General features: G+C 43.2%; 1 protein-coding gene across 1 annotated transcript in view; it reads right to left on the bottom strand.

Moving 5' to 3' along the window:
• The window catches only part of FSTL4 (follistatin like 4), a 565,752-nt gene that overhangs the window by 66,115 nt on the left and 473,030 nt on the right, over positions 1–26,607 (bottom strand). The window contains exon 9 of the mRNA XM_014527870.1: positions 2,904–3,070. Within this exon, the coding sequence (XP_014383356.1) occupies positions 2,904–3,070 (167 nt within the window). The remainder of the gene's footprint in view (positions 1–2,903; positions 3,071–26,607) is intronic.

Here is a 26,607-nt window from a genome sequence, read left to right as displayed (position 1 = left end):
TATGAACTCAAACTGAAGGCCCAAACCCAAACACCTTCCCTTAGAGTCCATTTGAATTCAAACTGCTGAAATTCCTGCTATCCCAGTTCACAGGCAAGATTAAAAGGGATCTGTCTCTGAGTTCAAGTGTGGATGTGGCCAAAACCTTACAAGAAAGAGCTGATCTCATAGCATCTCCACTATGTTGGGCAGAAATATAAGAATCAATCCTTCAGCATAATAGGGTTTCAAGGAAGCTTAGCCTCAGACCCAAACTGAGTTCAGTTTGGTCTTGATCATTATAGCCTGTAGGTTTGCCAACCCTCTTGGACTGGCCAGGAGTCTACCGGAGTTGGCATCGATCTCCTGGTGACCTTTGAAAGCAATCCAGGAGATTGATATTGTGAACAGGTTGAACCATACAATTAATGACTTTACATCATGTTGGGGGGGAAAAAAAAAATCTCCCAGAATAGCTTCAGTCAGAGTTTGCTACCCTAATAACCTGGCCTAAATTTACTCCAGATCTGGATACAAACAAGCCTTCTCAGACCATATTTATTGAGAATGATTACCCCCAAGGGCTCTTCCTAGGCTCCTAATTAACATGATACTTCCAAGGTCATTTTGTTGCAAGCTAAACTAAAAACCTTGGTGAGATACGCAGCTTTTGCCGCGTAACTAGTTAAGTCTGTGGTCAGAATAGGGCTGTCCAAAAATAATATTTATACAGAACTAAAGGCATAATCATTTGTTCAGGAAAACACTGGGTGCGTTTGAGCACGCTGCTTTCCTGCAACAAGTGCGACTCCCACACATTTGCATGTAGTATATTCCTTGGAGTTTTACTGCTAGCACCCAAAGACTGTCAATCAGTTCATCTCACAGAAGGATATCTGTAAGAATCTAGTCAGGTATTCTGACTTCTGGCTAGTTCTGCTATCCTGCCTGTCTTCATTAAAGTTTCTTTATGATCCTATGGTAATATTGCAGCAATATGTTTGCCACTTTCAAGTGTCATTTGAATGTCATGTTCCAGGTGGCAACAAGCCTTGAATTTGAAAAGGGTAGTGCTTGCTTTGATGGAAAGAGCAGAGTATTAAGAAATTTGGACGTAGCCAGTTTGTGCTGATATAATAAACAGTCTTGCAACTTGTATGTTCCCCACAACTAGTGCGCACATGTGCAAGCACACTGAATTTTCCTGCAGTTATGAGGTCAATAAATAAACTAAATAAGCAGTCATGTTCCCTGACAGCCTGTGCTCATAGTTTTCATTTCCTAGTGTAAGAGTAAAACAATGGCTTTTCTCCACCTCAACAGTTTAGTGAGGCATAGTACTATATATAACTGTCCTTAACTCAAAAGAATAGATATCAAATTAAGAAGAGTGGAACAAAAATAAAAATAGTTTTATTGTACTGTAACTGAAAAGAACCTGCTATAGTATGTGTTTTAATGTGAAAAGAAATGAACTTGGGACTGTATTTTCAGTATACTACTTTTCATCTTCTCTATAATTAAATATTATTGATTAAATCACGTTATTCAAACATTATCTGTAGTAGTCTAGAACTCACAGTGTTAATGTAACAAAGCACGGAGAACGAGATAGAGTCACCCAGATATTTATAATTAGGCATCGATATAACTGGGGAAGTCAAGAGAAGTACACATTCCTTCATCCATGGATGGCATCATGAGCTGAAATTTCAGCTGTCACACCAAGTAGCCAGGAGGTGGTAAAAGGTTTCATTCAAAACAGACTGAAACATAAGACTAGACCGCACAAAAAAGAGGCTATATTATTTTCTTATTTGATTGACATGTAGGTGGTATTTCACAGCTACAGTATACTTGTGGTTTCTAGAGTGGGTAGACTAAAGCACCTGGTTGACAGCCCCGAGGTTGCAAGTTGAGACCAGAGCAGAAGGGTTTACGGCGTGGCCCTGTCAGATTCCGACAAATCTGCAAATTCTGCTCAATACCTTTTCACAGGGATGTGAGAAAGAAGGAAGCTTATTAAGCCAGTTTGCTCTGAGCTTTCAGGGGTGGCATCTACAGAGCACTTGTATCACAGGTCTGTCTTAAAAGTGGAATGAGGGAGGATGGTAGATGTGTTAGTATTAAATCAGGCAGAAAACAGTGTAGATTTGTGTGTTAAAGACTAACTATACCAGTGGTACTCAGTTTTTTGCCCATTGGGCCAGGTGAGTGTTGCTGGGTCTGTCTGTGGGCTGCATCAGACCACATGCATCAGAATCAGTCTTGCACAGCTGGACTGGGCCCATGTGACGTTGACTGGACCCCACCTGCTGGGACAGGTCCCAGCACCTCACGCCACCTCCATCCAGCCCCATGTGCTAGGATCAGAGCCATCTGGCCCCATGTGCCAGGATTAGGGCCCTGGAGCCTTACACCCACACTCCATCTGGCTCCAGGGCCCGTGCTGCACCTGCCTGGCCCTGTACTGCCCCATATGCCAGATTCAGCATGCAGGTTTGCAGCCCATGGCACTCCCTATGGACTCATGGGGAGCTCCATAGGCTGGATGATGTAATGCTGGGGCTAGGATTTGGCCTGCAGGCTGGGGGTTGAGCACCCCTAAACTAAATGATTTAAATGCTTTAGTCTATAAGGTTCAACTCTACCACCTTAAAGAAGGAATGAAATCTTGGCATGGCTACTTTTTGTGCTATGTTCCAGCTTCTTATAAACACACTTAAGATGCTTGCTCCCAGCTGTGGAAATTAGTCCCCTTTTTCTTCCTGGACACAGGCTACAGAGGAAGAGGATACGATGCTTGCTTTCATTTTCCATTATAATAATGAAATAATAGATTTGCTTAAAACGATCCTCTACTTCTAAGTTAAGTCATATTCAATGCATTGTAAAAAACAGAGCAACCCAAATTCAAACCTTACGTTGATATCTTCCAAATCTAAGAAGTTCAGGATGACTCCATTTCGCTTCCAGATAATTGGGGGTCTTAGGGCTCCGTGGATAGTGCAGGTCAATACAGTGCTCAGTCCGACTGTTACGGTGGTAACGCTGACCTTCTGGTCTTCGGGAAGAGTGAGTTGAACCACTTCTGCAAAGAGCAATGCAAAGGGAAGTAATTATCAATAACAACATTAAGTCATTATTCCCCTCCCTCCCCCCCATTGATTCTTTTGGATGATTTTAGCAACAACAAAGACATATACACAGTAAAAAAAGGATCATTTGAAGCAATAATGCAAAATAAGAGGTGGACCCATGAGTCTTCTATTGAAGCTAGATTTCCTAGGCCACACTATTCTGCTGCTGCCAGAAAGCCACAAAGAACCAGAAGTAAAAATACACATGCTGCAGTAAAAAAAAAATTATGATAATGTTATCCATATTTTTAGTAAGCTTACTTAGCAAACCTACTTTTTTATTTTCCAAGCGTAATATGGAGGCCACGGGTAAGAAAAAAATCAACATCTGCCAGATGTTACCACACATGGCATATGAGATACCACTTTTTCTCTATAATAAGAAATTAGAAGCTTTCCTATACTCCATTTAAGTTACGTATTTTATTTGATTCATAGGTACATCTACAAAAGTGCTTGAAGCTGCAGACCTTTCATAGTTCTCTAAAACCACACAAATGTCATATCATTTTCTTGGCCAATTCTTATAAAGATGTGTCTGCATATTTTGCGTGTGTGGCTGGAAAGATAGGTAAGACATTTGATGTTAGAATTACTGTTGATGCAGATAGTCATTATTAAGCATTTCAGCAACAGTGAACAGGCAGTAAGGCAATCAAGTTGCATTGTCAAAACTGCAACATTCACAATTTTATCATTTCCATGATGTTTTTTCTTGGTCCTACTCAGAAGGCTCCAGCAATAAAAAGGCCTTGAAGCTATGTCCCATTCCAATGTTCAAAACTGGACTTTCAAGGTAATAGCCTATTAAGATGAATGGGGAAAGTTCATACCTCTTTGGTGTTATATTGCTCCACTCTCTTGCTGCCAAACAAACAAGACAGCAGCACATTGATTTAGAGAGACCCTACATCAATGAATTCATGGATCTTCCATGCTTGAGGATTGCTGTTGCTTAGTAGCTGCTGCATAGTGCTAACTGAAAAGGCAGTGGCCATGAGATTTAAAATAGGATTTAAAATGAAAAAAGTGCAAATCTTGACATTATGGAAATAAAAACTTGTGCGAAAACAGTGGGAGTCTCATCATGATTAAGTAACGACAGTTATCAGAGCTGGAATTTGGTTTGGATAATAGTGCTTTCTCCTTAAACCTGTCACTTCTCTGGAGGCAATTTTCACACTCTTGAAACATTAAGTACTTTTTGCTTGTTCTGACACAGTAGGGATGCTTTAAGGGAGGTTGTTAAAATGGGCACACTATACATCCAGCATGGACCTTTCGGTTGGCAGCTGAATGGCCACAGGAAATAAAAATACCAACAATAATATTACGGCCATACATTACTGAGGTTCCTGCCAATCTGGAATTTGTAAAGGAAGACAGCAAAAGAATAGGTGCTTCACCCTCTGTGTGTCAGGGCTGATTAGCTTTTGTAAGAAAGTTTGATTAGGGAATGAATCACCAGATAATCTGATTGCATACCCTCTGCTGCCTTCAAGGCCTTTCCCTCTGTCTGCACAAATTAACTAGCTGGAGGAAGATAAAAATCAAAGCAACCTGACACTGTCTAGGCCATGCATTTTAGGAAAAAGGCCCTTTGACAAATTCCCAAGTTGCAATATAAAAAGCTGGCCTTTTAAGTCTCATGGGCATTAAATGAAATCTGATGTACAGAAGGTGGTAAGAACAAGGGATAAACTGTTGCCCGTGGACGTACTCCCTGGTGGCAGCAGCGAGGCGGTGTGGGAGTGAATCTTCCACAAATACCTGCAAAAAGAACAGACTTGAACTGAGAAGTAGTCCACCAGGAACTCCTTGTGTGGGCACTAAGACACAGAAAGGAGCAGAGAGGCAGGCAAACCTGCCTTTGGAAAGAGGAGACAATCAGCCACCTCCTCTGGAACTGCCCGTATGCCAGGGAGGTGTGGAGGAGAGTAATCTTACTCCTTATAATGGTGACAGGGGTCAAGATCCTGACCAGAGAGGTGGCATTGTTCAGGCAGCTAACCAAGCGGCAAGGGACCTGGACAGCCCACTTCAACCAGTTCATTTCCTGCTTCAGAAATGCCCTGTGGAAGACCAGGAATCTGCTTATGTATAGGCACACAAACAAGTGAGACCGAGCGAGCTGCATGGGTACTACAGGAATACAGTAGATGACAACTGGGGGGAGATGGCAGAGATCATATGAAAGAGAAGAGACTGGCACAGACTGTTCAGGAGTGGGGCCCCAGAGAAGATGACGATGACAGTGGCAAAGAGGGGGTGAGTGACGAGGACAACAGGAAAGAAGAGTGATGAAGACGATGTGGACTAAGGACTGAAAGATGCAGGGGTTTTAGGGGAGTGGGGGTAAAGGGAAAGGAGGTGTTTTTTGCGTGATCGTGATGGGTGAAAGATGGTGGCAGGCATGGGGAGGTGGGGGCACATGGTTGCAGTTATTGTAATGGGATGATAATGATGATGGTTAACTGTATAAGTGTGTTATGGACTGTCAAGTGAACCAGACTGGTTATGAGACAAAATGGTATAGTTTGTGTGTGTGTGTGTGTGTATGCGTGCGTGCGTGCGCGTGTGTGTGCGCGTGTGCGAACGTTAAAAAAAACCCATGCCTTTGGTCTGAAGAGAGTTGGACATCAATTAATCCAAGCATCCATTGTGACAGTATCAATTAATAGGTTTAAAAAACTCCATGAAGTTATGGTTTTGCTTTCCTAGATGGAATAAAGGAAAACTTTCATTCCTTTAGTGAAAGGTACAAAACTCCATTACCTCGACCAGTTCCATAGCACTGTGTTAAATGAAAAGGGAAATAACGTTCATTTTTGCAAAATTTGCATGCACGTTAACGTTTCCCATTTATTTTAATTTTCTCTCTCAGGTTTTCATTTGCACTGGCTCTTTTGGAGTAATAAATCTGTTAGGTGGTCTGACTTAGCAGGTTTTCTCTCTCTGGTGGCACTGGGGAGCCTGAAAAGATTCACTTTATGTGCACTAATCTATCAAGTGATAGAACATTTCCATGCAAAGGCCTTTCAGGTGGTCAGCCCGAAACAATCATCAACCTCCAAGCAGACAGGCAGCTCAAAAATGATGAGCTCTGCATCCTTACTGTTCATATTTCCCCCATCTAAGTACGATGTTAATGCAGCGAGCTACAAATTGTGTCCACTAGTGTAGATCTTAGGTTGATTTAGGACTGTAAAAATCAATACAACATTACATGCACTGTGTGTAAGAAATCAGCCCTTCTTCCATTTAATATTCCTAGGCCACTTTAAAAAACAGCACTAGTTGGAAAGAAACAGCGGCTATAAAAATATTCTGAGCCAAATTATTATGGTTAAGATTTTGAATTGCAGTAGTTAGTAGAAGCCTCAAATGAAATGATGGCCTTACCATACAGACACATAGGAAATAAATCCTGCCAAGTCAAAAAACTTGCCTGAGGCTACCCAGCAGGCTAGTGGCCAAGCTGGGAACAGATGGAGCAGTCCCAGTCCCATGTTCTATCCACTGGATAACACTGCCTCTCATAGCCTTCTGTCTACTAATGCAGAACTCAGGTGGTTTCCATGATGAAATCCTATTTCAGCCTCCTCCTCGCTCTGGGACTAGTCTGTTTTACCCTCCCTCTCTCTCCTACGTGTCTATCACTCTGGAGCAACCAGCTCCACCTATGTGCCTGATGACAGGTGAGAAGTCAAAACTGTCTATTGTGTTAGCACTGACCTCATGGCATGGTGCAGGGGCTGAAGCATGTAGTGATGATGCTTTTCCAATTGATTGGCCAGCATCCAATAGCACCTGCCCTGATTGGGTATGGAAGATTAGGCCAGAAAAGTTATTTAAGGGCATCTTCTTCCTGGAAGCGGGAGAGCAATTTTGGGGGACATGGAGTAAACACACGGCCTCTGGAGCACTTCTAGGCTCCAGTTAAACATGTGAGTAACTTACCTGAAACTTATTTAGAAATACAGCTTACTGTAATGTAGAAGTCTGACAAAAGGCTTCCTACCTAGCCATACTGTTTTGCTCTGGGATATTCTTTGATACTTTTCTATTCTGTACCCTTCCCTAAGCCTACCCTCTTTAACCAATAAAGCTCTCCATTGTAACAAGCATGGTGGACTTGTTGGGAGAGGGATTGGGCACGCCTTTTTTCCCCACTATGCTCAACTGGCTAAGGGAGGCTATTTTCTATGCTTCAGGCTTAAGGAAGCACCCCATGTTCTTGCAGTGGGTCAAGCACCCTCAAGGTCGACCGGGGGCATAGGGCCCAGAAACAGTCCAGACCCTTGGGTGGTGCTGGCGGTTAATCCAGGCTTGCAGGTGTGCTCCAGAAAGGGGGTCGGCCAGACATGAGGTGCCCTGGGGGAGGCACTTGGAGCTTGGTAGGCAATCGGGCACCCTCTACTGGTCCACCACAGTTTCAGTGAGCTAAGACCCCACCGTGATCTTCTGCCTTGGGTTTGTTATATTGGTTATATGCTCTACTACTGTAGCTGTTTTCTGCAGTGTTTCTTTTTATGGATATAGTATTCAGGATATACTTGACAGGATAAAGAATAGTTAATTAGTATAATGTGTAGCATGCAGTAGGGCTAATAAAGACCATCTTCCCTTGAAGAGAACTGAAATAGAGGATCATTTATTCACTAGAGAATTGGGTTTTATTTCTTATTACAGTTTCTCCTTAATCCTGTATGCTATTTCGTACACTGCCCTGAATTTTCTGGAACATTCCTAAATCCCATCAACACCCTCTTCAGCAGGAGTTTTTGAGGGCTTTGTTGCAGTAAAAATTAGATTTTTTTTTTGAAACTTATAGTTAAAGAGGCTTTAGTTTCACATTTTAAAGTACACTGATGGAAAATACATCTACTTTGAGTAAGGAATAAAATAAGATAGCTGCTGCACTATAATGAAACTCTGCCATTCCTGGAGGTCACTTTGCATGCAATTAATACAGATCAATTTTGAAACAAAAACTCAGTCCCTTTCTGATTTTTCACAGTTACATTTGAGAGGACACTATTAGGACTACACTAAGTTCTTTAAATCAAAACAGTTATAGTTAGTCATCATCCTTGTATTGCCTTTATCAATGCCTTGATCACACATTCATTACTTCATCTTTCCCAATACCTAAGCTATGCTTATCCAAGCAAGCAGGCTTATTCATATGCAATCCCACACTAAAGGGATGCTACCAACTAAAAAAAAGAGTCACCCTAATACGTGAATATTTTTGCTTTCAGTTGCTGCTACTACATCTGAGAGGAAACAAAAGGAGCAGGGAGGAAAACTGCTTTGGGTCAGTTTGTTGACTGTACATCTGGCAATACATTATGTACAAGGCGTTTCACTGTCTTCCCTTTTTAGGCACTGATCCAGAAGAGTACTTCAGGACATGCTTAACTTCTAGAATGTGACTAGTCTCCTTGAGACCTCATGGCCATGGGACAAATTGTGTGCTTAACGTGCACTTAAGTGCTTAGCTGGAATAGGACCATCTTCAGTCTCTGTGTCTTTGAGAGCCTTTTACACAACCAACGGGGGAAGCTTTTAAAAGACATTAGAACAGAATGGTAACACCACAAAAGGAGAAAAGGGCCAAGTGTCTTCTTATGTTAGTTTACATTATATTATCAGCTGAGTTTGGCTAGTATCAGAAAATCAGTGCATATTACTTTTGACTTGTGCTCCTTTTCAGTTGGCCAACCTGCATTCGAAACAAGAATATAAACACTGAGTTTAATCATTTGAGGTACATGAAATACATTGATTTCTACTTGCCTAGTTTTGAGGGAAAATCTAGTTTTTTGTGGCAGTCTTGGTACTTTCATTATAAAACCAGGAAATTCTACCACCCTCCTTTGCAAGAGAGATAGCAGTCTCAATAAGATTGTATCTATGAGGCTCAAGGCAGTGCTGCGGTGCACTAACCACTAATTAGCTAGCTCTGATACTGGAAGTTAAACAGCTGTGTTAACATGATGCTCCACTTGGGTTATCTAGATGTAGGAATAATTAGCTGAGGTAGTATGCCACACTAACACAGTTATGCTGTTTATGCCTGTGCTAACTTGAGCATCTCTCTATGGCATCGTATTGACTGTGTAGGCATACCCTGAAAAGCTAAAACAAATTGCAAGAACTGGTAGGAATATGAGAGTCAAAGGCCTTAATAGTTGAGGAGAAAGTGTGTCTATTTATGTGACTGGCCTGCAAACCCCGTCCTCCCGCAAACACACCAGCACCATCACAATAATAAACATTGTTATAAGAATGAGTTGCAGAAAAGTAAAAAAAAAAATGAGAAGAAAATTGCAGTAAAATGCCATTTCACAACTGCCCCCAAACTTTCTTCTGTAAATCAAGCAACTCTAGGTTTGATTACAGGCAGCTAGAACTTCATGACCCTAGACTTACCATTAGTATGTAACTAATGATACTTGAGCTTACTTTTTGAGATACTGATGTGGGTTGGATATACCTTGGTTACCACAACATTAAAAATATGGTAACATTAAAAAAAAAATCTAGATATTATTCAATGATACTCAGGATGTTCCATTTTATTGGTGGAAAACCAGTAGCCGATTACAGGATTCAAATAGTGTTTAAAAAAATCTGAGCGTTTAGTGTTAATTTTAAAAAGATATTTGTACCTGCAGCATTTTATAAATCTGAAGCATTGATACCAGATGTGACACTGCCTTATAAATGGCAAAAAATAGCCATGCAGTTCTGTAGCAAATCTTATGAACACTCAAAATCAGTGTTGCTCAAACTTCTGGCTCTACAGGCCAGAGGAGTGACACAGGGCTGGTCAGCAGGTTGCATCCCCCGTGCACCAGCAGTGGGCCTCCACACCTGGTTGCAATGCAGCCTTGGCTTGACCCTGCTTGCTCGGGTTGAACCCTGGGTATCCACGCTGCCCCTGCCCAGTTTTGTGTGCCAGGATTGTACTCTGGAGCCCCATACTGGCCCTGCATGCTGGGATCAGGCTCTGGGGCCTTGCACTGCCCATGTCCAGCCCCCTGTGCTGGGATTGGGCCCTGCCTGCCTGATCTAATTTATAGGGCCATGGCTTGTGGGGCTCCCCACAATCCAGATGACTTGGCACCAAGGGCTGTAGCTGACCTGTGGGCTGAGGGTTGAGCACTCGTTCTCTAAATTAGGTCTTAAATGGATTACATTATTTTTTAACACATGTTAGGTGATTAAGGATTAAGGATTTTCAATTTGCTTATATTCACGAAGAAAAGAAAACTGACACTGTCAAAAAATGAGCTCTACACACCGAAGCCCAAAATCTTACAGGTAGATTGACCAGCAGAGAATTTACTGCTATCATGCAGAATACAGAGAATGCACAGCAGTCAGTTTATCATGGCCTTGTATATGCAACTATATAGATTCAGCCTTACTTGTGAATAGATATCAAATTCTGATGTACTAGTAAATTACCTGTCAAGAATGACAGGGGCGGGTGAGGGCAAGAACGAAGCCTGGGATCCGGACCCCCCGCACCCCTGCCCACACTGCTCTCCAGGTCTGGGCCTGCTCTGCCACACTGCTGGGCACTGGGCTCCTCCTGCCACACCACTGCTCCCCCCCACTCTGTGTCCACCCCACTCCACCCCTCCCCTGCTGCTGCTCTGGGTCTGGCCCTGCTCCACCCCACTCCAACTGCCTGGACTTGGGGTGGGGGCAGATGGAGACCCCCACAGTGCAGGAGGGAGTGGGGCAGGGGCAAAGTATTCACCCCTGCCCCGTTTCCTCCTGCACTGTGGGCATTGCCCCATGACCTGGCTGGGCCAGGGCCCACCATGAATGGGGTCCCAGCTGGGCTGGGTTGTGGGGCAATCAGAGCCCAGTGGCTACTCCAGGGGTGTGGGCAAGTGGGTCCCATCACTGCGTGCACTGTGGGAGAGCTGGGGCAGGGGAGCATATTCCCCTCTCCTTGACTCCCTGATGCTACACCCCTGGATGACCTTCTGGGCTCTGATTGCTCCACACTCCAGCCTGACTGGGGCCCCGTTCATGGTGAATGGTGTTCAGGACAGGTTGGGTCATGGGACAATCGGAGCCTGGTGGCTCCACCAGGGGCATGGCACCGGGAAGCCAAGAGGGGGGGTATATGGCCTCCTGGTCTGTGCATAGGGCAAGGGCGTGCCGCAGCTTTGACAGTGGTACAGTGCCATGTGCTTTGCAGCCTGGCCCACCCAGCGGTGGGACTCACATGGTGCCATGCCGCTGAGACAATGGGTATCTATACACATGGTCCGGGGTGGAGGGGTAGGGAGTGCTGTAATTAAAGATCCCTCAGTGTCATGTGTATGCAGCATCACATGCTTTAAAATGGTGATGAGGCACTTTAACTAAAGCGTGTTTGATGAGATTTAGTTAAAGAACCCCTCCCATCATTTTGAAATGCAGGGACACTGAATACACGTGACGCGGAGACTCACAGCAGACTTGATTAATCGAGTCTGCTCCAATGCGTACTAATTAGCACATGTTGGAGCAGAGTTCTGTCATGTGTATAGGTGTCCTAACTCCTATTTTAAATAGATAACTATTGGCAGAAGCAGCATCTTTTCTTTCTTGCAACAGGAAAGTATATAGCAGGGTCAGGGCTGTCTTTGGGGGGGTGCGAATCGGGGTGACCCCACCGGGCCCCATGTTTGGGGGGCCCCATGAAGACAGGCAGAGTGGCTGCGGCAACTCAGCACTGCTGGTGCTGGCTTTGCACCTGTTTGCTTGGCACCTCCCTCCTCCTCCCCCCCCACTGCTGAATCCACCGCTGGGTTTTTCACATCTGGGTGCACAGGGGTGGGGCCCCGCACAGGCTGATTTGCCCGGGGCCCCGCACCCTGCTCAGGTCATCTTTGAACAGGGCTTTTACTTACCGGAGTTCCTGAACAACACTTCCCTATATATAACATTCTGGCTACTTTAACAACAATAACATGAAAGGACAAAGACCCATATATTAAAAGCACATGCACAGCATAGATATTGCTGTCTATAGTGGACTCCCTGTATGGGGGTTTCCTAGTCAAAGTTACTGGAGCAGAGAACACTAAGTTAGACACACATCATAACCTAGATCCTGGTTTTCTCTATTTAAAAATAAAAAATTTTCTTATTAAACCTCCCCAAAATTCTCTGCTGAAACCCCCCCAAATCTGTGTTTTTCCGTGATTAAAATGAAACGTCACTATATATAAGTATCAGTTGAACGCAATGTTTTATTGATATATTTATAATTTTAAAGCATGTTGGAAGCCTACCAGTGCCTCAACCATTATAATAAAATAAATTCTAAATACCTATACATTTTGGCATTTGATTTATTTATTTTTTAAATCAGGGAAGATCAGAGCTCCCCCTGCCCCCTTTGCTCACCAGGATGCAGGTCGAGCTGCAACTATCCCTCCCCCAACTGGTTTGTAGTGCTGAACAGCCCAGATATGCCAGTGCCCTGCCCTTGCCCATGCCATTGCCCCTCACTCCCAGCCCACAGCCCCCCACCCTTCCAGCCATGTTGGTGCCCTTCACTCCTGACCTGCACCATCCTGGCCCTGCCAGTGTCCCTACTTTCCCCCAATCCCAAGTCTTGCTGGTGGCCCTCAGTCCCGACTTGCAACTCTCTGACCATGCTGGTGCCCCTCACTCCCAACCCACAGTCCCCCACCCAGCCCAACCTCAAGCCAGCTGCATTGCTATGGCTGCCAAAGTGAGGTGCTGTGGTGGTGGCACAGAGTTACGTCCCCTGCTGCTGCCGGGTAGGCAGGGAGCAGCTCACCTTGGCAGGCACGACAACATAATGCTCCTTCCCACACTGGATTCTGCCTGCTCAGCCATGGAGGAAGCTCCTGCCTTGGTGTGGGCACAGAAATCTGGAGGAGCACATGTCCTCCATGCCCCGCTATGTGTCACTTATGTCCCTCTACCTTGCACACATTGCCTATGCCCCATCCCAGAGACTTACCTGCAGGGAGCTGCTCTCCACCACGTTGCCTGCCTGCCTGCCATGTGCGTGCGTGGGGGGATTGCTCTCTTCCCACTCCCCCAAGCAGCCCCTTGAAGGCTGAAACTCTGTCAGCCAGCAAGGGGAAAACCACAGTTTCCTGGGTTTTTCTCCTTTAAAGGGAAAATACACGAGTTTCTCCTTTAAAGGAGAAAATTTAGATTTTCCCACAGAAAACAGAAAACCTGGATCCCTGGATCAAAACCAAGCCAATTCCAAACTACTTGCTTGTTTGCTTAGTGCTCCTTACACGATGTGGCATATGGAGTCTCCAAGAAAGCATCTCCACTCCTATGTTTCCACTGTTCAATCCACTGCTTAATCCCCATAAAACACAAACAAATAAATACAGTGAGGCTGGACGGATTTCTGTCCTTCTGGAAATACTAGTAATTCCTAAATGCTAGAATTAGGACTTTGTTTCCCTTTAACTTATTTTGACAGGAGTCAGTTATTATTCCATATCAAACCAATGCTGCCACTTGTTTGTCACTCTCTGCTCAACAACAGCAAAAGTCAACAAGTCCCGCAGATACAAGCTATTTTTGGTGCCCACTTGGATATGGAGAGGGAAAAGCTGGAAGGGATGAGTAGATCAGAAAAACATGGACAGGGTGGGTGCATTGAGGGAAGAAAGGGGCAGAGGAAGAAACAAAGGGAAGGAAAAATAGGGACAGAAAGGGTACGGCTGGCAGCAGTAACTAAGTGGGAAGAGGATGAAGCCATCGGAAAGAATATCCAAAATTTCAGTCTGAAGTATGTAGGGTGTGATGCCTTCAGTAAAGGTATGGAGGATCATGAACTTATGCTGCTGATGGAAAGAAATCTTTTGTTCCTTGGGGCTGATTTAGCACTTGTCATCACTGCTTCCATAGTTAGTTCATGTTCCCAGGTGGCAGTGAAACAGACTTCTAGATCAGAGTCCAAATGCTATTGGTGAGCTGCCCATATTGCTGAGGGCAGGAGACATTCCTTTACTGTGCCTGCTCTGCTATAGAAAAAAGCAACTTGGGTGCAGTGTGTCCATTTCCAGAAGCAGAATGTAGGGTCTTCTTCGGGCCATCTTTTGTTAACCCCAAGTAATTAAACACTTAGGGCATTTATAGACATGCTCCGAGAGCCGCACTAATAAAAAGAGCCTGGAGTGTCATGTGCATCAGTGTCCCTGGACTGAAAAATGGCAGTGGGGATGGGGATATACATAATGCTGGAGTCTGCTGGAGCACATTAATTACCATGCTCCAGCAGACTCGATTAATCGAGTAGTTAATCACTGTAATTACAATGTGTTAGAGCAGCCTCCTTGCACATGTATAGGAGCCTAGAGAAGTAAGATCAAAAAAATTGGAGGTTTCATAAAAGCAGTGCATTTTTGTTTTTTTTTATTTGCCTCCTAATTGTTGGACTTTCAGTTTATCAATAGATCACATTTTCAGCCTTCCCTCTGCAACCAGGAGGACTAGATCTTTCAGCTGTTTTTAAAACGAGAACTGAAATTCTCACATATTCACATGACTCCAGCAGTTAGGAATTAAAAAACCCACCACCACCACCAAATATTGTGAGATTTTGGGAAAAGACACACGAGAGCTGGCAAAACTGATCACATCTCATGGGAAAGGCAAAAATAGAATTCCTTGAAATAGCAGGCCCCAATTTGACATATTTCTAAAATATGCTGACTTATTCTTTATTGTTAGTAATATCACGATGCCTTTGAACATTTTCCCCTGGCCCTTCTTTTCTCCTATTTTATTTCTGAGGGTGTTAACAGGAGTTGTACTCACTCACACACCAAGCTATGCATACTAATGGGCGTAGGTATTACTTGTTGTGCTGTTTTATCATGGAAATCTTTCCTCTGCTGTCATTTTCAGCCCGCCAAAGGCAATCATAATTTCACAATGAAGACATGTATAATTGAGGTCATTATAGGGAGCAACTGGAATGAGCATCTATAGAGCAAAACTCATTGATTTAGCATGGCGTAGAAATAATTTACATAGTAAATGTCGGTTGCCAGCCCTACGTTTTCCATGCTACAGGATACACAGAAGTTGATTTTATGTTTTGAAAAAATGCTTTGTATCTTTAATTAGATATTTTCAGTTTAAACCCTGTAAATATATTTTTCCAGTACCTTGTTACTGTCTATAATCATTGTTCCTTTTGTTCATAAGGACCTTTTCAGGGCTTAAAAAATAATCTATATGATAGTTGAAGCTCTCCTTAAAAGGCAAAGTGATATTTATCCTATAACTTGTTCTTAATTACAATAGGATGAGCTGCCATTTAAATAGGCTATTTTTTTAAAGCTTTCAGCAAGCTATGAATCAAACATAAAGCTTTACCCCAAAACTCAGAAGAAACTTGATACAACCTTTTTCTGACATGGGAACGTTGTGTCATTCAGCTCCTAAATGCATGCTTCTCCAGCCCTAGCGTGGTTGAGCATAGATTTCTTAATGAGGCTAGCTTATTCCTCTACAGGCAGCCCCCGTTTAGTGTTTTTAATTGGTTCCTGACAAACCGAGCATTAAGCAAAATGAGCGTTAAGTGAAACCAAAAGAATTTGATGACCCAAGATGGTGACCGCAATTGTTTCTAATGACCCAAGATGGCGGCCGCAAGCATTATAACGAAACTCACTGAGCGCTAAGTGAAATCTGGGATGAATTTCAAGCGAGCGTTATAGCAAACTAGCGCTAAGTGGAACAGCGTTAAGCGGGGGTTGCCTGTACTAACTTCTCCAGTTCCTGCCACCGGCTGAACTTGGCTAGTGAAAACTGTTCACTACTTAGGGCCCACCATTGAACTTGATGGGCATTTTACCATGGATTTCACTAAAAGCAAGGCGGTGGGGCTTCCTCTGCCAGAAACAAGTTTTGTGGGAAGAACTACTGTCAATAGGGAATATTCATCCAAGAAAACACAACTGTTATGTGTGTGGAGAGAGGCTGAAAATTATGCTATACCTTGAAACATTTTTTAATCCTTCCCTCGAGTTCAGTGGAACTATTTTATACTTGCACATAGGTAAATGAGACACACACACACACACAAAAAATGGCTCTGGTCACATTTCAGCTGACTTTGACTTAGGGCGTTTAAGAAGGTTGTGGGATGTTGGCTTAGAGAAGACATATTTGTAAGTACAAGATTGAACTAAGGAGTATGGCACGGCTAGCAACAAGGTTAATTGAATGACTAGTGGTGATGTGTGAGATTTTTGGGATAAGATGTGGTCTTCTAATTAGTCAATGTAGAGAAAAAGACAATAAAGGATGGCTTTCAAGGGTCTGGGTCTGTGAAGCACTACATGAGGTGCTTATAGGTAATTGAAAACCATAATAATATATGGGACATATGTTTGATTTTATTCACAGCTCTAGTGCACAGACCACGGATCTTGGTTGACTGAAAAAACCCATTCATAGTGGATGTGTTCTGCATTAGCAATTCTTTGCAAGCCTTCATAAAGCTGTGGAACAGGCTGTTTCAAGACATATATTCCTACCTGTTCTATCACCGATCCTGTGGGTTATTTAGGTTCAACAAACCAATCTTTCTTAGCTGTGTTTATCACCTCCTGGCCTGTCCAGAGTCAATGACTTATCATCTATCAAGCAAAGACAAAACAAAACAAAGAATCTCTCTACTTCCTGAACAGCAGCCTCGAAACAGAAAACCAGCCTTGCTATTGTACCTATTAATGTTATTTGACATAATTACATTTGCTAATAATAAAATCAGGGAAAATCTATAGCTGGCAGCATACAAAGGGGGCAAACTTCATGATGACAGTGATCCTTCTGCCCTTATAAAATACACTAAATAGCAAGGACCCATTCTGCCTTTTGTGTCCGTGTCCAACATTACTAAAGGACTAGGTAAAACTGAGACTCCACGGACCGTGTGGTTGAAAATCTTGTCGGAGGGAGGAAATCACAATAGTGCTGTACACTCACAACCTCTGTTTTTATGGGTTACCTATTTTCAAGTTTAGCTGCCTGGAAGGATAGCAGGGTGGAGAATCTGCATTACTACAAGGGTTTGTCTCATAGATAGTCTCTATCAGCGGGGCTTCTATACCCTTAGACAGCAGATTTCCCCGTGAGGACAAAAGGAAATACTTTCCCCAGCAGCCAAATTTTCTTTGGGGCAGCTCCCCCACACTGCCATAAAGAAATGATATTTTTAAACCTCTGTGGCATCTGAGGGGAATCAAGTAACTGAGCAGTGATCAGCCACTGCATATTTTATTTCAGAAATGCATTTTCAGAACTTAGCTTCTAGAGGTTGGTTTCCATGGAAAGGAGATTCAACAATGCAGTATGCTCTATAAGCTGAATTAATGTGTATAATAAAATGATTTCTAAAGCTAAGGAGAAATATTCACACCTCAGCTTTATTTTGTACCTGTAATAATTCAAATTATTAATGTAATTTATAAATCTTCAGGACCTTAGGTATGCTACTTCAAAGAGTATTTTATTGTAAATCCTCCATTAAATTAGAAATGCTGTTTTCTGAGTCATAAAAAACCGTAACCATATTTCTAGCTGTGTGAAAGAATTTAGTGCCTTAAATCCTTTCTGTCATTACTCATGAAGTCCACAGGCTATGACTTTCTGAGATAGCTTCTAATCTTGTACTGAGAGTATAAAATGTGTCCTAGTATGGAATTCAGACTATGAGCATGCAGATCATCATCGCTGCAGTACTGACTCCACAGACCGGTGGAAAACCTGATCTTCTTAGTCCCAGACAATTTCCTCTTTCCTTCCAATCAATTGCAGAAGATTCTCCCAATCCAGATACTAGCGAATTTTAGTTTAAGCAGCATAGGTAATAGGAGTCAATAGAAGGGATTAAAACAATTCAACAGTAATAATTTACTTAATTGTTCTCCAGTAAATGCCATGTTTGAAAAGTTCATAATATATTATCTCCAACATATGCATTTGTGCACTCATTATGCCACATATAAGAAGTCAGTTATATAGGTAATATGAATATATAGAACCAAACAATGTGTTTTGGAAGGAATAAAAGCCTCATATTTCAGTGTTTAAATTAATTTGTACGTGTCGGGGATTTGGATGAGGCCTTCAGAGCAGATTATTCCACCTCTGCCTGCTCTAGAAGTTGTTTTACTTTTCGAAGCATGATGAGATATCCTTCAACAAACATTCTCATTGGCATCAATTGGTGTTAGACTCATAGGCTTTCAGACTATGAACCATCATTGATTTCTACAGGCATCAAATAACTACTTAGATGTTTACCTATTCATCATAAATCAAGTCATTTAATAAAATACACTCTTCAATGTGACATCATTTTACCATTACAATTTAATTAAGCCATTGTACCATTGTTGCTTTACATAGTATACATATTTATTAGCAACAATTATGCTAAATTTTAACCAAGCAAACCCTTGGTAGCATTTACTATTTTTCTAAAACCATGGTTCCTTTCCCACTAAGGGTTATAAACATATTTACTATAGAAAGCTCTAGCCCTGAATTCATGTTGCTAATCACTGAGAAAATACTTAGTATATGCAGAAAGAGATAATTCATTCATTCTTGAAAGTACATGAATAAATATAAGTTGTTCACTACTTAATTATCTAATCTCCTGAGGGTGATAAGAGATGGATTCATTATGTAAATAGGCATAAGTAGACTATTTTAGAGAATAGTTTACATAAAAGTATTTGTTTTTATTTTAAATTCCTATTTCCCTCAGATTCTAAGAGTGATGTTGATCTGATTAATTTTTGATGAAACAGTCCCATGTTGTGTCAACAGTGCCCTGCATAGATTGCAATAGCCATGCATTTTTCCAGTCAATTTATTCATTTAAAAGGTAAAATTGCTAATGGACTAATGGCTTCTCATAATTACTTCCTACAGTCACCATGCCATTAAGACACTCGACTCGCAATTTTTGCTTATTTTAAGCAAGAACAATCAGCTCCATGCTGTCATTTCCAACAATGCCTGGCTCATAGAATAAGGGTGGAAAGTAAAATTAAAGCTATTACCTGTCTTTTCTCTTTCAGTTAAAATCAATGACAGTTGCACTCCTAAATCTCTGAAGTCAGCTTTGATAACCTATAGGGTTAAAACAATCCAAGTTCACTGTTCTGAATATTCTCTGTCCAGAATACCATTGCAGGTTTCTAATCCGTAGGTGACATTATCTAGAACTGAATAAAGTGCAGGACCTCAAACAAGTTGAAAAGAATCAGCAACAGGCTGCCTGCCTTTTACTCTGCGCCTGCGGTCTGTATAAAGGATTCTAGATACATTAATGTAGATGTGTTATCTCTTACTACTGATTTTCAGTAGGAGCCATGCATTTCAGGTACTATGCTGCACCTGTAGAAAAGGAAAGTATATAAAAAATCAATATAAAAGAGGCACTAACTATCGTACGGTTGCTAGGTTTGAACCATTACATTTTTTGCTGTAACCTATGGCTGCTATTCATAGTTTCTCCTATGACATCATGCTGTTCCTTGGAAGGTAATCTGCACAGGCACAGGCAACCTATTGCAAATGTAGCTTACCGGATATCCTTCCAGCTCCTGTTCTCCACATCTTTCTTGCCTTTCCAGTTAAAAGTGCAAAGGAACAGCTTCGTTCAAATATACACACTGATTTGAAAGCTCCTCTCATCTCTGCTGTCTTTTTCTATCTTTAAAATGGGCAGATTCTATCAGTATGGGCAGATTCTGTGTTAATGACATTTCTCAAGGGCAACCACTTTCTATATTTAAAGAATGCTTTTGTGGGGGTTAATGGACACAGAAAAAGTGAAATTATTACATTTTTTGTAAAACTCTTATAGATTGCACTCAGTCTGATTTATACCCTATCTGCTGGAGAAAAAACTTCTGGTGCAGAACTTGGGATGAATTCCTATGGCTGCTCTGTAAACCCCTGAGATTTATCACGGAAACACCGACTGACCATAGGGGTGTGCAAACTGGGCTGTATTCAATTCAGATTCGGTTTCGGCCTGAATCAGGGCCTGTGATTAGATTAGTTGATTCGGATCACTGTCCCCGATTCAATTCAGCCAAATCCAAATCTGAAGATTCAATGCTGATTCAGAGAATCAGCAATTCGACCATAGACACAGCTTTAAATGTTTTTTCTACATACCTTGGGGTACCAGGCGTGGCTTATGAGCACTGAGATGGTGGGATGGATGGAGTGCCCCACCGGAGCTCAGGGGCCCCCCACCACACGCTCGGCAATGATCCTAGACATGGACTGGAAATACTTCCGGTCCACTTCTGGGTCCACCAGGTAGCATGCAGGGCCCTCCCCTCTTGTGCCACCCACGGCTCAGCGAGTGGCCATGGGGAGACCCCAGGTGCCCCCCCAGACCCAGGAGGCACCAGTCACTGAGCCGGGGGAGGCAGGGGGAGGGCCCCCCAAAGCGCTCCCCAGCGGACGCAGAAGTGGACCAGAAGTGCTTCTGGTCCACTTCTGGGTCTGCTGCCAAGCATGCTGGGGATCCCCCCACGCTCCTGTGGGACGCTCCATCCACCCCAGCATCTCAGAGTTCACAAGCCACCTGGTACCTTGAGGCACATAGAAAAAACATATAAAGCTGTGTCTAATTCCGAATCTTCAAATCTTTCTGAATCTCTCTGAATCAATTCAGAGAGATTAAAGGGTCTCCTGATTCGATTCAGATTCAGAGATTTAGCCGCCTAATCAGGCTGAATCTTCGTTGAATCAAATCAATGACCGAAGCTTTGCATGCTAGCTATAGCAGTGCTTCAGCACTTATAGGAACTGCTCTAATATATAAATAAATTACTTTCAAAACAGGGACATGTCAGGGCAGAAGCTATTTGAGGAATGTAAGGAAGTATTCAGACATCTTTTAAAACTACTCGAGTTTCATAAATAGCTCCATGCAAATGTTTCAGTCTGATACTCTCCATTCCAGTTGACAGTATGCACTCTGAAGGGTTACGTCACAGCAACATTACAAGAGCACAATAAGTGAAATCAGATAAGCATATAAAATAAAGCAGTGGTGCTCAGCCTTCTGGCTCCATGGGCTGGATGAGTAGCACAAGGTTGTTCTAGGTGCTTAATTTTGTGGACAGGGGCTGTCTGTGGGCTTGATTCAGCATGGGATCGGCACACGGGATTGATCCAGGTGCGTGATTCAGTGCACCAGCCTAATCTTGCACGCTGAATCTAGATGTGGCCTGGCTCCATGCGCTAGCCTGGCTATGCAAACTCCTGCGGCTCAACCCTGAGCTCCATCACATGGGACCATGTCATATGGCCAACAGGCCTCCTCATGGGTCCAAAAATTTGAGGATGGGGGAGTGGTGGCAGCTTTAATTGCTGTAGCTCTGGAAACCAAATGTAAAGACCCATGGGGAGCCCCGTGGACCAGATGATGTGGCTGTGGAGGCTGGATTTGACCCGCAGGCCAGAAGTGGAGCATCACTGGAATAAAGTTCATTAATGTAGGAACCATCTTGTTTCTGAAACCTAATTTTAAGGCTTCAGAATACAAATCCAGGCATTTAAATCAATATTTACATATTCCTTTCACATCTCTCAGCAGATGCTGGGTTTGTAAACACCCAAGTCAGTGATTCTAGACCTTATAAGCTGGAAATAAGCATCATTAATATTTTTCATGGATCTTCCATTGCTGTTGCCATGGGTATCTAAATTCAGTCTTGATTCATATCCTGGGCTTTGCATCCTTCAGGACTGCAACCATGCCTAGGGAACTTAATCAATGTAAGGCTTCAGCTTTTCCTGTGCCCACACTGGCCTGAGACCTTTCATCATTCCCCTTGAACTTCTACTCAAGCTGTATCTACTACAGGTTCTGCCTCCTTTGAAGTCAGAGTTCAGTTTCTCTCTGAGGCACTCAGTGATTGCCCTCACTAACAGCTCTCGAAGCCCCAGTCTGGTTGTATAAAATAAGAACAGATTTTATAGGTAAATTACAGTCATATAAGGAAAAACCACAAAAGGAAAAGATAACTCAATATAAATGCATAGCTAGATACCTGTGAAATGTACCCTTGGGCCAACATGGAGCTTGCATTACAATATAAGGAAATATTCCCTGCAGTGTTGCAAAATAAAATCTCTTAGCTAAAGCCTGTCACAAGATCTTTGGCTGCTGTATGTCTCTAGGAGGCAACTCTCTCATCATCCCAGGTGGGGTTCATTTTATAGCCTTCCCTTTGACGAGCAAATGTTCAAACTAAATTAAAATATGGTGTTAAGATATATTCCCTGGAATTGGGCCAGAATGATATATAGCAATGGTTTGAATTCAGATGGGATAACTACATACCTGCCAATCTCATAAAAGCAAAAACCAGTAGAGTGTATTTGAACAAAATGGGTAAAGATTTGTATACATTTGCATTCATTTGCATAAAGTGGTATGATGCATCCTGGGGTGCTGTTGCAGAGAAGGAAAGAGAAAAATACACATACAGCAAGTGGGATAAGGATATCAGGGACACCGTGGCAGGGAGGGGGGTGGAGACTGAGGGCATATATGGTAAACTGGTGAGAGATCTGATGTTTGAGGAGAAAAGGCTGAGAATAAATTACAGGATAGGGATTTCTACAATCCAAGCAAGTGGGTACTCTCTCTCTTTCTCATTCCTCCCTTATACCTACTTCCTCATTCCTTCTACATACCCTTTTCTCTTTTGTCCCTTCCACCCCCGCATCCCATTTCCAGCTCCCACCATTTTCCCACTTCTGACCCCTATATCATTTCACTTTCTACATTTAATTCTGCCTTTCCAGTAAAACACCTCCTGCAATTCATCTAAGTGACCTATTTTACCACTGAGCAACCCTGTGGCGGGGAGGAGGGGGGAGGTCTTTATGTGCCCTCCCAGACATTAAAGGAAGTCTGATCAGAATTAACACATGAATACTTAATGTGTTCCCTGAAGGTCCTAGAACCGAGCGTCTAGTATTTATGAATCTTATCTGTCAGTTAAAAAAGATTCTAGCCAAAGTTGTTGCAAACAGAGTGACACCTTCCTGAATCAGCTGAGAGGCTGAAACAATAGTTCTTGGAGGTCTGCACTGTGTTTTGCACCTCAGTATAGTGTGAACTTGATGTCTCTGCATTGGTGGATGTTGGGGGAAGTACGACATACAGGGGAGGTCTCCCTGGCCTAGCCATCCATTTGGCCCACCCGGTTGGTAGCACAAAAAAAAAAGGGGCTCCCCTCTCTGCCACCCTAAGTAAAGGAGGACCCCTTCATCAGCTTGGGGAGAATTAACATGATTGATTGAATAGAAATTAAATTTGGAATGACTCTGGATCTGTTTTGGATGTCTGCTTAGTCTTATGTCTTTTCTTGCTAAAAACAACCATGAATATTTAAGACACATTTTCCTTAAGTGCACATTTCCATTATTGCCTTCACATACGTTATAGGCTTCTGTTCAGCATGACCATTTCCACCACACAATTAAAAGCAAGGTAAGGCCAGACCTAGCCAACCAAACTACAAGGCTGCCACAGAGATACAATAGGATTTATTCAGACAATGGGCAGCCAGGATATTTAAAAAACCCGCTGGCTGATCAGAACTCATGCATCAGCCCCCACATACATGCCCTCACTGTGTTCAAAACAATTTGTATCTGAATGGAGATTTATAAGAAAGCAACAATATGTGGACAAAATATGTATATTATAAAAAAAAAATGGTTACTAAATGACACTTCCTTGCCCCGAAAATGGGATGAATTGAAATGGAAGATAGAAAAAAAAATCTCCAAGGAAAGCCATGTGATTCATTTGATCAGCGCATCTATTGTGATCAGGTTTTCTTGCCGTTAAGTCCTTTAAAGTTGGAACCCCTGCAGTTAAGAACCTTTTAACATTACCACATAAACTGTGCAGGTAATTCATCAGAGCTCATATTTGATTCTTGGCAGGCAGCAAGGGCTTTTTACAAAATTTTGAATCAGCATTTCAAAGACAACATAGCTTGGAGTTTCAGTGGGTTTAGTCTCCACAGGGAATTCTAGTGCTGACAACAAAAGACTTGAAAGGGACCAGTGGGTAAGTGGTAAGTATAGGCTTTATGTAGCCAGTGAGGCAGTTTATCCCAGTGGAGAAGAAACCATTGCAGAGAAAGCTGCAGAGATTGGGGGTGGGGGGAGGGGAATGTAAAAAGAAATCACATTGTGAATTGGAAAGATTGTTTTTATGCATTATGAATATACCCTTTAAGCAGCACAGCGTTGTTAACTCTGTGAGGCTAGTAGGAATTTCATATAGTTTGTGTTTTTCTTAAAGCCCCAACTCCTGGACACACGCAAATTTAAGGGGAAAACCCCCCCCCAATGAAAACTAGCTGTCGTCATTTCACGGGATTAAGAACCCCTGAAGTTGAAGAAAGAAAGAACGAAAGAACAGAAGGCAGAGAATAAGACCCAAGTTACTCATCTAAAAAAAAAAAAATCTCAAGAAGGACAAAGAGGTTTTGGTTGAAGCTATAATTTACACTTGCATGGTTGAAAAATAAATATAACGATCCAAAATCTTCCCTCCTTTCTGTGCAGGTAATTTGGAAGTTAATGGGAATTGCATGCATGTATCCAAATGAAAAACCCAGCTGTGTCAGGTATGCTTTCTAAATGCGAAGTTAATTCATGGCTTACAACAGATTTTGCATAATGTGGTAACAAAAATCTTATTCTCCTCTAACAGAACAGCAAGGCTACACACATCATGAGTTCAGCTGCAAGAGTCTGGAAAGTCTGTCAGTGAAATCAGGTAGGCTCAAGGCAATTATAAACACTGCCAGGAAGTATTAGGTTCAAATCTTATGCCTCTGAACAACAGACACATACACAAGCATATTTAAAGCAAAGGATAATGTATTAGAAGAAAAGTAAGGGCTCAGACAGAAGTGCAACTCCCCGCTGTAACTGAGAACACTTTGCAGGAAGCGCTCTGAGTTACAGTGATCCCCTGGACCAAACACAAGTTCACTGCTTGTTCCAGGGGAAAGGGGAAATCTAGTTTCTCCTAGCCATGGCCCCTCCTCCATCCCAGGCTAAGTACAGACAGTCAAAAGGCCTGGGACAGAATCGATTCAATCTAAGCAGCTTCCTTTAAGCTGTGCAGGTTGAAGTGATAAAAACCAGCTGCTTTTCAATTGGGAAAGGCAGGGGGAGGCCTGCACTGACCCAGGCCAGTAGGCAGGGGTGCTAGAGCATGTCTCCCAGCCTGCTGACCATTGCCAGCCCAGGCTAGTGTCCACCCCGTGCTGTCCCCCCGCAGGGGGTTAAGGAGCCCCCTGTCTGGATGCTGGCCCACCTTGGGGGAGCCTCCCCTTCAGGAGGTTTTCCTTGCCTGGGTTTCCTAGCCCAGGCAGCCCTGGGGAGCAGTGGAGTATCTCCCTGGTCCCCCTTCTCAGCTGCTGATTGCTTCAGTGGCTGCCACAGGAGGGAGGGAGAAGAAGTCCTCCTGCCCATGCAGCCCAGCATGGGGGCATCAAGGAGCCCCTGCCTTGGGGGGCTTCCCCTCACCCCAGGCCAGGGTCCCCAGCCCCAGGGAGCTGGGGGGAATTCTTCCTCTCCCGAACCCCAGAGCTGCTTGCCTTAACCCTTGTCAAGGCTCACATTTGTGAGAGCCCGGCAGGACAAATTATGCTGAGGGGAAACCAGCATGGGTTCGTGGCAGGCAGGTCGTGCCTGACCAATCTAGTCTCTTTTTATGACCAGGTTACGAAACGCCTGGACGCAGGAGGAGGGGTGGATGTCGTATACTTAGACTTCAGGAAGGCCTTCGATACGGTATCCCACCCCATACTGGTGAACAAGCTAAGAGGCTGTGACTTGGATGACTACACAGTCCGGTGGGTGGCGAATTGGCTGGAGGGTCGCACCCAGAGAGTCGTGGTGGATGGGTCGGTTTCGACCTGGAAGGGTGTGGGCAGTGGGGTCCCACAGGGTTCGGTCCTTGGACCGATACTCTTTAATGTCTTCATCAGTGACTTGGACGAGGGAGTGAAATGTACTCTGTCCAAGTTTGCAGATGACACAAAGCTATGGGGAGAAGTGGACACACCGGAGGGCAGGGAACAGCTGCAAGCAGACCTGGACAGGTTGGACAAGTGGGCAGAAAACAACAGAATGCAGTTCAACAAGGAGAAATGCAAAGTGCTGCACCTAGGGAGGAAAAATGTCCAGCACACCTACAGCCTAGGGAATAACCTGCTGGGTGGCACGGAAGTGGAAAGGGATCTTGGAGTCCTAGTGGACCCCAAGATGAACATGAGTCGGCAGTGTAATGAAGCCATCAAAAAAGCCAATGGCACTTTATCGTGCATCAACAGATGCATGACAAATAGGTCCAAGGAGGTGATACTTCCCCTCTATC

This window comes from Alligator sinensis, unplaced genomic scaffold, assembly GCF_000455745.1.
Source record: "Alligator sinensis unplaced genomic scaffold, ASM45574v1 scaffold111_1, whole genome shotgun sequence".
NCBI classification, from domain to species: Eukaryota; Metazoa; Chordata; order Crocodylia; family Alligatoridae; genus Alligator; species Alligator sinensis.
The sequence above is the reverse complement of the archived record's forward strand: the minus strand, read 5'-3'. Positions and strand labels throughout refer to the sequence as shown.